Genomic DNA, 13,156 nt, shown 5'->3' on the forward strand with positions numbered 1-13,156 from the left:
GTATAAAGAAGGGAAGTGTTCAAGAGGACCACACCAAAGGCATCAAGGTTTTAACTTGTGTATGTTTGTGTATGTGTTTGTGCAACAGTGTGCGTGACAGAGAGAGCATGTGTGTATGTGTTAGTTATAAGCATTTGAAAACAATACAGCTACTTTAAGTAACATACTTCAACATATCCAGCCTTTATTGCCTAAATACAGTCACATGTTTACCAGGAGTAGGCAAACAACTGCCAGTGGTATGTTTTTATAAAGCCAGCAAGATAAGAATGGTTTTAAAGGTTTAAAGGATTGTTAAAAAAAAACAAACAAAACCAAAGAAGAATATGCAATAATGGCCCATGGTGGCCAGTGAAACCTATAATCTGGCCCTTTACAGAAAAAGTTTGCTGACCCCTGATCTACATGGTTATAATAATAGTGTGTAAATAATTTTGTGACTCCTTTTCAAGGGTATTGTCTTAGAAACTTTTGTCAACAATCCTGCATAGTCAACCTAGTTATCATTTCAGTGGCTGCATGACCTGCCATGAGTGGACATATCACAATTTACTTGTCCACTCCTCCATAGTAGCACTTTTAAGCAATTTCCAATGCTTCCCTATTATACTTAAAACTGCAAAAACACTTCTTTGCTCATTATGCTTTTTCCATATCTTATTCTACTTCCTTTAAAGAGATTCCCTGTAAAGGGAATTACTTAAGTAAAGGGTATTATTGTCTTTTGGTGGCCCTTGCTACAGCCTGACAAACTGCTTTCTGAAATGTATCTGCTGAAACTACCACCTGCCATACTCGGGTGCTCATTTCCTGACACCTGTGTCTGCACCATGGATCAGTTTTTCTTCAAAGGCCTGGATGCTCTGGGCTTTGTTTTCAAGAGCAGCAGTGGGGAGTTTTATAATGGGCTTCAATGGAACACAGTCTTCTTGCTGCCTCTGTGACCATTCCTCTCTCCCAGCTCTTCTATCCTGGACAGACACACTGCTGCATCCCTTCTAGTCCCCCCAAATGGTCTCTAGACTCCCAGAAGACACAAGATCAAACAGAGCTAGGGGTCTTTGCCTTCCTTTCTTCCAGATCTTTCCTTAGTGAGGATTCTCGATTAGGCTGCATCACTGTTTGGAAAGTACAGGTGGTGTTTCAGTTGCAGCAGAATTAAATATACTCTTTCTGGCTTCCATGAGCAAGTAAACAGTTTTAAAGAACAAATTACATTCTTCTAAGTAGTCTCATGAGCCTGACTACACGTACATCATTCCCCACCCCCCCTTTGTAATTATCCAGTGGTTTACCAGATGTCTCAAGAGATGGGGCATTCAGCCATGCACACCAAAGCATGCCAAGGCTGAGCAGTGGGTTCAGCAATAAAAACATTACAGCCATCTGTAAATTGCAGACCACCTGAAATCCGATGCCCTAAAGTTACCAGGTTTATTCGCACTGCTGAAATAAATCCTATTACTTCCAAGACATAGGTTTCCTTGTGATTTTCTAGAGAAATGAGTGTTATATATAAATGGAGACAGCTTTTAGCCTCCTTTAATTTGTTCATGACTTCTCTGTTGTTGTTCTTTATTTGAAGCTAGATATAACATTCTTGGTTCATCCCTAAAAAAGAGTATGAGCAGCACTGTGTATAGAGTGTACCTACAGTCTCAGAGAAAGTTACTCCTCCCTTCAAGCAGCTAAAATATTGGAATAGGTAAATTCACCACTAAAATACCAACACAAAAAAAGTCAAATATCAAGATCGTTAAAGTCTTAACAACTGAACAAAATTTCTACCTGTATCTGTGTACATTTAAATGAAAAGGCAATGCAAATATACATTTTCTTGCTGGGTTTAATGTCTTACTTTTAGGTACATGAGCAAATATGCCTTTACATATGAGGAGTTGGACCATTCCTGGCAGACCCCAGACCCTTAGCTACAAGGTTATTTTTGAGGCCCTTGGCCACAGCATTACTGTTAATAAAGGCTGGTCCTTTACTGGAGCCTAAAGGTTTTGGGGGAAGGACTTGGAGTCATTACTCATAAGAAGCCTGATTAATTATTACAGTAACCCAACGTTGAGTAAAGCAAATGAATGCAGGCCACCTGCTCCCTGGCTTCTCCCAGACAAGGATTAGAGACATAAGTAGGCCAATGAGAGAAAGTGGCTGAGGTTTTGATAGATGTTGCACATCCTATAGGGCCCAGCTTTGGCAATCTTCCTACAGGGAGCACCTGCCACCCCCAATCGGGTAGAAACTCGGAATAGCTCTGAGCCAAGTCTTTCCCATTATCCTTGAGGCCCGTCACTAATACCACTCTCCATTCAGCTGAATGACAGGTAGATGAGCTTCCTCTCCAAGGGACAGTCAGAGCTTTTACACCTGGGCCCTAGTTTCCATTTCTGGATCCATCTCCAGTCATACCTGGCTCATATCCCCTAGGCTTTGTCACATCCTGCTAGAGTCAAGGTTTTTTTGTTGTTGTTTTCAAAAATATGACCTTGGATTTGAACACCTTTGAATCAGCAAGTCGTCCCACTCTGCCAGGGACTCACCACTTCCTGGCACCTCATGCCTGTTGTCTTACTTGAGGCCACCTGTCTGAGCACCAAGGCTGCTGCGTTGAGAAACTCTGTTCTCAATCAAGGTTTTCCAGTTTCAAAGTGAGAAGGCTAATAGTACCGCTGAGCACAACATCCGGTACAAGGTAGGTCCTTCAGGAAGTACTCAGTGAATGAATAAGTGAATTTAGATAAGGTTTGGAAAGAGTTTCCAGGACAGCTGCTTTAAAGAGCAATCCACAATACCTAGACAGTATGTCTATGCTTGGTGGTCAAAGTGGAATCAATTTAGAATTTTCTTTTACTTTCCACACCTGATGCAAGCACCCAAATTGAGGAAAACACATTCACACCAAGATGCTGACCCCTTTGGAGCCCAGAGTGCTTGGCCCCAGGTTCTGCAGAACATTCAGAATCAGTGCCTGGTCTCCTTCTCCCACTTCCATCCCCCATAGGACAAAGAAGAGCAAATACTCACCTCATGAGGAAGATGCCTCCGGTGTTGGAGACGCAGCCTCGGGTGGTGGGAGTGGCACGCTTGTCATAGCCACAAATACCACACAGCAGCCCCAGGTAATAAAAAGTCACTATGAGGGTCAGCAAACAGCAGACAACCAAGCCACCCAGCCACCTGGTGGAGCAAGCACATACAATAGGTGACATCGTCAGAACATAAAAGCTGAGTAAGGAAGGCACAATACCTGCCAATCTAATGAGACTCTTCTATTAGCTCCTCAGAGGGTGATAGTTCCTACCCCAAGTCTCCCAACTCCACCAGTGGAGAAACTCTGATTTCCTTTTTAGCTCTGAACACACTTGCTCTTGATGGCCATGCGCTTACTACGTGCTTCCTTTGCTCTTACTTCCAAACTATTAAATGGGGCTCATCAGCACTGCCTACTCAACTTCTCCAAGGCTGATAAAAATGCCCCTCAAGACTTCTAAGTTTTTTTCAAGATTCCCGATACTGTATGTTGTTATAATGATGACGAGATGTGGATGGATCCTGATTAGGCTATAGATAAAGAAATATCGGGCTCATTTCCCTGGACTTTATCTACAATATTTTGTGCCTGCAGGAATGTTTTGGGGGCATTGTATTCTTTATTGAACCAGAACCACTCTATGTGGTGGATGCATTGAATATTTAGAATTTTATGAGCACTCTTAAGCTGAATGCCTGCAGAATGCAAATCTGAATTTGGTAATAGTCTTATGAGCCTGGCAAGATGTTTTAGGATAATGGATCCTCAATTAGGTCTAAACAGCATTCCCAGAATGTACAACAAGCTTTCCCAGCAGCTGAAGAGCATTCAAGGTGAGAAAAGCTTCCCAATATTTGAAAACACTGAAAAACAAAGAATTCACTTTCGCTCGGTGCCTCTTGACAACAAGTCACCACTAAAGCCTTTCAATCAATTAAGAACAATCTTGATAATCATAATAATGGTCACCAGCATCCATTTTGTAGAGATCTGTTCCAAATATTGGGGACACAAAATTAAATAAGACATGGAGCCTGGCCTCAGAAAGCTTTTAGAGTTAATGAATGCCTTATCTGTTCAGTTAAATTTCTTTTTAAAATAAGCTCATTTTCTGGGGACAGGGGGAGGAGGTGGGGTATGGCAGATGTAAATAATTGTACCCTTCTCTCCCATTTGTGAACCTCTAAGCTCTAATGGGACTGTGAGGTCATTGAGAAAGGGTCTGTCTTTGTCCAAATACCCGATAGGAACATGCCAGGAGTCCCCCTGAGGCTTGCTGACGACAGGGCAATGATTCAGAGCATGGTCAGTTGGGGGCTGAAAACCCATTTCTGCCATGTTCTAGTTGAGCTTAAGTAATTCACTTAACTTCTCTGAGCTTCAATTTCCTTGGCAGCTCTCTAAAGATTCTGCAAAGCACTCGGTAGGCACCCTATAACTGTTCAATAAATGTTAGCAAGTATTGTGGCTCTTGTGTAATAATGACCCCAAACAAGAATAAAAGTTTCCAGATTCTTTAAGGATTTGGTCATTAAGAGATGGTTCCAATGGCTGGCCATGAGGCTGAGCCCTTAAAAGAGGAGAGAATATCTTACATCTCACGTGATCCTCTAAATTTCTCAAGCCCTGGGGTCCTCCCTTCCCCAGCACTCTGAGAGGTCCATCATCATCTACGTGCATTCCTAATGAGGGCAAACAACAGCTGGGCACAACTGCCACTTAACTGAGCTCTTAGGGTGATTCACTGGTTTCAAGGTACAGAGAAGGGGATGTGCTTTCAGTAAGAACCAATCTCTATGTGCTTATTTTACAAACCAAGAAAGAAAAGAATATTTTTCAAAATGCCCATCTTAATTACTTCTAAGGTAAAATCATTTTACATGCCTGACTTGATAATTATAACTAAGATTCTAGAAGTCACTAATAACATCAAAATTTCAAATTATTGAATATTTGGCTCAACAATTGCTAGTCTTCGACTTTTTAAATGAACAGTACCTAAGGTTGAAACATATCAGGCTATGGCCTCTTGTGCAATTTGCTCTCCTAAGATGACCCTGGCGATGACATCAAATTCTTATCCGTTCCACCCCCAGCGTTCACTCTTGTAGTTTACTAGCTCAAAGGAAGCACTCACCTGTATAATTCAAACTCTTCTACCTCAGGTAAATGGCGGTGGATGTAATTTTCTGTCTCATTAACATAACCCTGAAAACTTGAGACAGCATTCTGTATGGGCATCTGTTTGGTTACATTTGAGATGTTTGCACCAATGGAATCCAAGACCCTTTTGACATCTGAAAACAAAGAAACCTCCATTATGGACTTTCAAACATGGAGAAAAAGAAGCTTTGTATTGGAACCACACTGCAAAGCTTCAACCACTTGTAGCTTTTCCCATGTTATGCACGTGTGCAAATAGATACGGTTCTACAACAAACATCAATGCAGCCATGACCATCGAAAGGCAATTACTGAACAAAAAAGCAAGATGTGAGCACTGACTTAATGATATGGTGCTGAAGTCAAGCCAGAGTTTTCTTCTTCTACTTACTTTCACTAAAAACATGGGCCAGGTCGTTAAAATGTATGGTGTGCCTCCTACGTGCCAGGCCCTTTTATGAATGTTACCTCATTTATTCCGCTGAGGTAGGTGTTCTTGTTCCCATTTCCTAACAGTGACTCTGAGGCTCACAGAGGTAAATTACTTGCCCACTGGGTCTCTTTTTAGAAAGCACTGGAAATGGGATTGAGACTTAACTCTTAAGCCTCTGTTAGATGAATTTGGTAAAATAATTTAATAATAATAATACCCCCATCTAAGAAATGGCCTTCAGGACACAGTGATTCTCTAGGATGTTCTTTTTTGAAGAAGTGACCCCAGGTGAGATTTCTGTTAAAATTTTATTTAACTCGTGCAAACTGAGACTTATTAAAGAAGTACACCTGTGTCTCAGATGCAAAAAGCAATGGCATTCCTGGAGGTCAAAGAGTCTCTATTCAGTTCCACTCTCATTTCCCAGACAGGAGATACATTCAAAGAAACATCAGCTTTCTGGAAAGTGCCTGTCCATCATGACAAGTCCTAGGAGCAAAGCTACCCGGGGCACAGGATGTCCCCCGGTACAGCACTCACATGGGGATTTGAAGTTGCTTTATCCACAGTGATTCCTGACCCAGATACCCAAAGAACATACTCATCAGGTGAAAAGTCACTGATCCTGAAAGGGAGCTAAACCTCTTTGCAGCAGCAGAGCCAAGTTCTTAAAATGTGAACCTGGGACTCATGGTAGGCTTTCGGTAGATGGTAGCTTGGTCCAAACCATAATCACATAAAAATGTGGGGGACCTGTATAAGTGTGTCTTTCACATGGATATGAAATCTACACATGAACAGCAACTGAAATAAGCAACTGTGTACTGGGTGTTTGGATGTGGCTCATAAGAAAATTGGTCTTCCACGGTGGCTATTTCCTCAAAATAGCTCATCTGCCAAAAATATGCAAGGATCCTCGACCAAGATGGGCCTCTTTCTAAATGCAGGGATTTCAGGGATTTTGAGAGGTGCACCGTGCAGACTCCCCATCTCCTTCACAATTCTCTATACTCTTCATGGGGTCCCTGTCCGCTTCTCGGGCTGCCTTGCTCTCACACAACACCTGGTTCCTGGGCTGTGCCAGTATTGGTGTCTCTGCATGTGGCTGGTGCCCTCTCTCAGTGGATAACTTTTTCAAGCCTAGTTTAGATGTCACTTGCTCCAGGAAGCCTCCCATGACCCTCTCCCCACCTCAGTTCCCTGGTAGGTACTGCACCCCTTTAACAGAATGCAACAAGCAATATCTGCAGACATGCTGAGCCAAAAGGTCAGCGGGGACCGTGCGCTTTGCTCATCTCGCATTCCCAGCAACTAGCAGGGCCTGGCACACAGCAGGCACTTGAGCAATGCATGCAGGATAGAGTCGAGTGATGAAAACACCAGAGTTAAGGCTTTTGTTTTGGGAGGACAAGAAAATAAACAGCTGCTGTCCGGGCTGGTACTCATGCTGATCTGGGAAAACTCTGGCTTGTGTTTAGGCAACGACACCATGTGCAGCAGGCCCTGTCCAAGCATGCTGTGTGTGGCACTTTGCCAGACTTACAAGGAAGGGCTGCACATATTTGCAGAAGAGGTCCAGAGAGGGGGGACAAAAATTAAACACAGAGGTTAGGAAGCAGGTGGTTATCACACATACAGCATGCATTAGCTTGTAGGAGAAGAAAGCCTGAACTGCATCTTTGAGATCTTCATGTTTTAAAGAATAATCTTACATTAGACAAAAGGGAACTCACAAAATATCACCAGCACTATGTGGTAGGATAAAACATGTTTTATCTAAAGTCTTAACGAATTGAAAGAACACTATAATAAAAAACATCAAAATAATTCTATAACCCAATAGTTAAAATGACTTGGTTAGCAGGTAAAAAGAAGCACGAGAAGATCATTTGAGAAAAAAAGAAGTTTTACATGGTTTCAGAGAGTTCTCCAAGCAAATAACCCATGTGTATTCCCATTCTTGCACAAAGAACGTCTTATTCTGCAGAAATTCTCTCTGTACATTCTCCCCAAATACCATAACCTAATACGGCATGATTCAATCTTTTAAGACCTGGAAAATTCTCTCCATGTTGATTCTATACAGGTAAAAGTTCAACATCATGAGCCAAAAATATCATTACATTGGCATCAGAGGACAGATGAAAATTTTCCTCAAGAAACAAAATACTTATACACATTGTTCCTAAAAATAAAACCAAATTTAAGTTTTTTGTTTTTTACAAAACAATAATCTACAGTTTTTTCCCCACTGAAAATAATCTGAAAGTCCCCTTTCAATGAAGGCTACTTTAAGTTCTGTAACTGCATACTCCATGGCTGAGCATCATAGCTTTACCCTCGACAATGCAGCCCCAGCTGGCACTATGATGTCAGTAAGTATTAAATTAAGAGTATTTCTTGAAATCTACGTCACCTACTGAAGGTGAAATGATTAGAAAGCTATGACATTCTTTCTTCTCAAGGTTTTAGGGACAGGGTATTTTTAGGAGGAAAAGAACATTTCTGAGCATACATTTTCGACCATTCAATTTTTAACAGATACAAAATTACTTCAAACTATGTATCTCACCTGGTATGATGTTCTTCGTTTGGTTTTGCACCATCTCAGGTATATCATTAAAGGATTTGTAGCCCTAAAAAATACTTTTTTTAATAAATTGACATATACAGTAAGTAGATGACCAGTTAACTAGTGCTCATTTTTCAGCTTAGTTTGAGGAAGAGAAGCAAAATAAAAATATAACATTCATCTTAAGGCTGAAATGATCTTTATAGACTCTCTCAAGTGTCTTTAAAAAAAAAATTCACCTTCAGAGAAGATTTTCTTTAAATTACCATATCCATTGAATATCATGTTAAAAATCTTTCATATAGGGGGTCCCCAATACTTTTAAGACTTTAATATATTTACCCATATTGGTTCTAGGAATTATGATGTATAGACAGTGCTATACCAATGGTTCTCAATGGGGGTGATTTTGCCCCCACAGGACATTTAGCAATGTCAGCAGACACTGCTCTTGGCAATACTAATAAATATCCCACAACACACAGGACAGCCCCCCAAAAAAGAATTATCTGGCCCAAAGTGTAAAATGTGCACAATTAAGAAACCTTGAACTCTACAATATATCATGTGCAGTGATATTTCTAAAAATAGGATCAAATTTTCCAATGCAATTACCAAATGAAATTGGAGATCTAGTGTCACAGAAAAAAGATAATGCACCAAAACACAGCTTATAGAGAAAACAAATTGTGGTGAAGCTAAAACCAAAACAAAAGCAGCCATGACAAACTATATCACTTTGAGGCTAAATTCATGAGAAGGAAATACTGTTATTTCCAGGTAACTAGACTACACATCCAGCCTTCGTTCCAGTAGGGGACCAGTTTGTGTTTCGTAACTGCCTGCTAGTATATTCAGCCTGTCTCCTAGGAAACAATGCAGGGCTTGCAACCCTGGTAAGATTCCGGGTGCCGACCAGTTTCCACTTTAGCCCAGCAGCATCAGGTGCCATAAAAAGAACATCCGTGACTTCCTTTTCCTCAAAGACGGCTGAGGCTCCCTGTCATAGCGGCGCTTGCCTTGGTTTCTGGATGCCTGAGCCCTCTCCATTTATCTGTATTTGGACTTCTGAGGTCACCCATCATAGGCAGTTTTACAGCTGCAAGGGGCCTTACAGTTCAATTCCTTCATTTAATAAATGAGGTGAACCACAGCACAAAGACCAAGAGCTTCTTGTAACTCGTTTAAGGGGACATTTACTTTGCCAGTATATACTGATTAAGGTATTTTAATAGATTATTGATGATGTTCTATCCCTATGCTAAAAGACATAGAGTCAAGAATAAAATTATCCTCTCCCTTTCCTATAGGCTTAGGGCACTCTCATTTGAATTAAAAACAACAAGGTAATATTTATTAGGTACTCCATACCTAGTGGTTGAATAAATAGCAACAGTCAGCAGGCCCTGGGGAAATCAGGGTATTCCTGACCAACGTGGCCCCTGCCTCTTCGGAGTTTTCAGTCCAGCAGGGAACAGAGCCACTGAAGAAATAATGACTATTATGAAGAATGTAAAAAGAATATTCCCAGAGTTAAAAGAATGTGTTAAAATGGGTTTTGACCTAGGCGAGGAGCCCAGGAAAGGCCTCATTCATAAAATGATATATGAAGCTTAAGAAACTAAGGAGCTAAACAAAGAAGAGGACCAGCCAGTGGGCACAGCATGTGCAAATGCACGGCAGTGGGAAGAAACAAAAAGAAAACCAGCTGCTGACTCGTAGGCAGAGGGGAGGGTATCTCGTATCAGCGAGTATGAGGTCCAGAACAACACCCACAACCACCGGAGCCCCAGGAAGGCAGAGATCATGGTCTCCTTGTATCTTTCATGGTCCTAGCTTGGTGATTTGCACATAGCAGGTGCTTAGAAAAATTTCTTGAATTGGAACGGTGAACAAAATTACCTGGAAGATAACAGCTATCACTCCTCTTGGTGCCCCCTCTCCAGAATTTCACTGCTTTTTTGCTCTGTTTCCTATTTTCTTATGTATAAGTCTATCTTTTAAGTGAAGCAAAATAATCTACTGTGTTTTTTGTTTTTTCTTTTTCAAAAACATACCTTTTCGACCAGGCCAGCCAAATCTGTTTTAAGAACTTCATTAACACTGTCCAGTTGATCGTTCATAAATGGGAGCTGAAAATTCATAAAACAAAATATAAGGCCAGGTGGTTACCCTCCAAAATTATTCCTCATAACGAATGGAGTCATCTTACATCCAAGTCCCAAAGACTCTATATTATGTGTGTGTTATCTCAATTTATTTTGAACAATAGAGTATTGTTTGGGGAAAACTAATTTATCTCAAAATGACCTCCATAGCCAATAGTTTTTAGATGTTTGATGATCTCCTGATGGAATCAGCTAAAAATGAGGCGAAGGAATTTAAAACAATATGTGTGACCTCACAACTCCAAGAACTGGATATAATTGTAAACAACCTTTGTAAAGCTACTTTTAAAAGTGATACAAGGCAGTTGTTATATTGGTGAGTGGTTTAGAATAAAATTTTCATTTACAACATTAAACATGGATTTAAAGTACTCTATCCTTTATCAATATTGGGTCAAATATCATGTCCTTCTTGATATACGTACCAAGAAGAACTCAATATCATGTCTATGATATATCCATGACAAATATGCATAACCTAAATCTAATCATGAGGAAACATCAGTTAAACCCAAGTTGAAGGTTATTCGATAAAATAAAGGGCTGTAGTGTTCAAAAAGGTCAATGTCACAAAAAAGGCTGAGAAATTGTTCTAGATTAAAGGGGACTAAAGAAATAAGACCACTAAGGGCAATGTGTGATCCTAGATTGGATCCTGCACTGGAAAAAGAAAAAAAAAAATTGTAAAAGATATTATTAGAAAACTTTGGCAAAATTTGAATTCAAGCTGTAGAAGAGATTGCAGTATTGGGTCAATATTATATAGCCTCATTCTGATAATTGCATAATGTTAACTAAGGTTAGGAGATGCACTGAAATATTTAGGGGTAAAGCATGATGCCAGCAACTTACTCCCAAGTGGCAGAGAAAAGAACAAAGTGTATATTTTGTATGTACATATATATAAAATAATAAGGATAGCCAGATAAAATAAGAAAGCAAATGGGCAAAATATTGACAATGGGTGAATCTGGAGAAAGGATGTACTAATCTTGCAACTTTTTTCATGTTTGAAAGTGCATCAAAATAAAAATTACTCCTAAAAAGAGTCTACCCTAAACACTTAAATGCAAGTATAGATCCCATGCTTTAAAATACTGTTTGACAATGACAAGAGATGAAGACATAGGTGTTGCATGCGAAGTGTTTGAATAAAATTGTTTCATGACATGTAAAAGTAAGAAAAAAATAATATTATTTTATCTAAAATGTAATAATGTGTGTATATATAATATACAACTAAATTAATAAATTATATATTATGAGTAGACATGATTATTTTATCTACAACTCTAGAACTTTATATATTCAAGTTGCCCCAAATTCTTTTTATTTTGGTCTTCTCTTTGGGAAAGTGAGGAATTACCTAATATTGGGGCATAGATGGTTAATATAGTAGGCACAACATATATTGAATATATTAATTTTAAGAGGCCTATATAAATGTATTCTACTTTCCTTTTTCTTATTAAAGCTGAATGCATGCTGACACTGTTCATCAAATTGCAGAGAACTCTCAGGCAGGGGTTTCACTGGGGCTCCTTCCTTCCTGCTGCAGCTATGCCCATGTGGAGACCGAATGACCCAAGAGGCTGACAGAGGCCCAGGCCAGGCCCCAAGGCAACCTGTCCTGATGGGTTCACCTGCGCTGAGTCCATAAGCTGTGCCGAGACACCGCCTACTCCCGGGCCCCATGCCCCTCACCTGGCCCAGGTTGGTGTTGTTATCCAGCTGGTCCAGGGAACTCCTGATGCGGTCGCAAGAGGTAGTTGCTGGTGGGGTAGAGCAGGTAGAGTCATTGAGCGCATTCTCCAGATCAGTTTTCACTTTGCCCAGGCTGGCGCTCAGCCGGCCAGTTCCATCCTTTAGGTCCTTCAAGGTGCTGTTCACGTTCTCCAGGGCCTCTTTGGTCTCTTTGATTGCTGCAGGAACACAACCCAAATCAGAAAAAAGGCACCCACAGGGCTAGCAAATGGCAGAGAGCCCCTTCTTGCCCATGAAAGTGACCTAAAGGAACTTGAGATAAACTTGTGAATGACTTTAGAAGGCAACCAGAGGGCCGCTGCCAGGGCAGCCTGAAAGAGGCACACAGGGACATCCCCTGGGCTCCTTTGCCAGTGGCTCCAACCAATTCAGCTCTCCCTCCTGGGGTCTTGTTCAAACAGGAGGCAGGGGCTGAGCACCAACAGCAGGGCAGTGATGGGGACACTTTGGCTTGGTATCCGCTGGCTAGCATCGGAGCAGAAGTGGCTGGAAAAGGGGTCACCTCCCCAGCATTCCCCTACCTCGAAGAGGTCAGTCTGGACAAGCTGATGTCTTCAATTCCAAGCAGTTTTCATCAGCATAAAAACTCATCACATCTCAAAATACCAGGATACACATTCTTTTCTAGTGCTCATGGAACTTTCTCTAGGATAGATCATATGCTGGGGCATAAAACAAGCCTCAATAAATTTAAAAAGGTTGAAATTACTCAAATCACATTCTCTGATCATAATGGAATACAACTAGAAGTTAATAACTATTAAGGAACCAGAACACTCATAAGTATCTGGAGGTTAAACAACACACTGCTAAACAATCAGTGGCTCAAAGAAGATATTGCAAGAGAAACCACTAAATATCTAGAGACAAATGAAAATAAGAACATAACATATCAAAATTTATGGGATGCAGCAAATGTGGTACTGAGAGGGAAATTCATAGCTCTAAATGTACACATTAAAAGGGAAGAAAAAGCTAAAATCAAAGAACAAATGGAACAATTAAAGAAGCTA

At 40.6% G+C, this 13,156-nt stretch overlaps 1 protein-coding gene across 4 annotated transcripts in view; it reads right to left on the reverse strand.

Annotated features, from left to right (window-relative positions):
* The window catches only part of PROM1 (prominin 1), a 149,718-nt gene that overhangs the window by 31,182 nt on the left and 105,380 nt on the right, over nt 1-13,156 (reverse strand). For all 4 annotated transcript variants that reach the window (XM_037829434.1, XM_037829435.1, XM_037829437.1 and 1 more), the window contains exons 8-12: nt 12,084-12,301; nt 10,269-10,343; nt 8,212-8,275; nt 5,181-5,340; nt 3,037-3,189 (exon numbers count right to left, since the gene is read on the reverse strand). In XM_037829434.1, coding sequence (XP_037685362.1) covers nt 3,037-3,189; nt 5,181-5,340; nt 8,212-8,275; nt 10,269-10,343; nt 12,084-12,301 — 670 coding nt within the window. The remainder of the gene's footprint in view (nt 1-3,036; nt 3,190-5,180; nt 5,341-8,211; nt 8,276-10,268; nt 10,344-12,083; nt 12,302-13,156) is intronic.

This window comes from Choloepus didactylus, chromosome 3 (assembly GCF_015220235.1).
Source record: "Choloepus didactylus isolate mChoDid1 chromosome 3, mChoDid1.pri, whole genome shotgun sequence".
Taxonomy (NCBI): domain Eukaryota; kingdom Metazoa; phylum Chordata; class Mammalia; order Pilosa; family Megalonychidae; genus Choloepus; species Choloepus didactylus.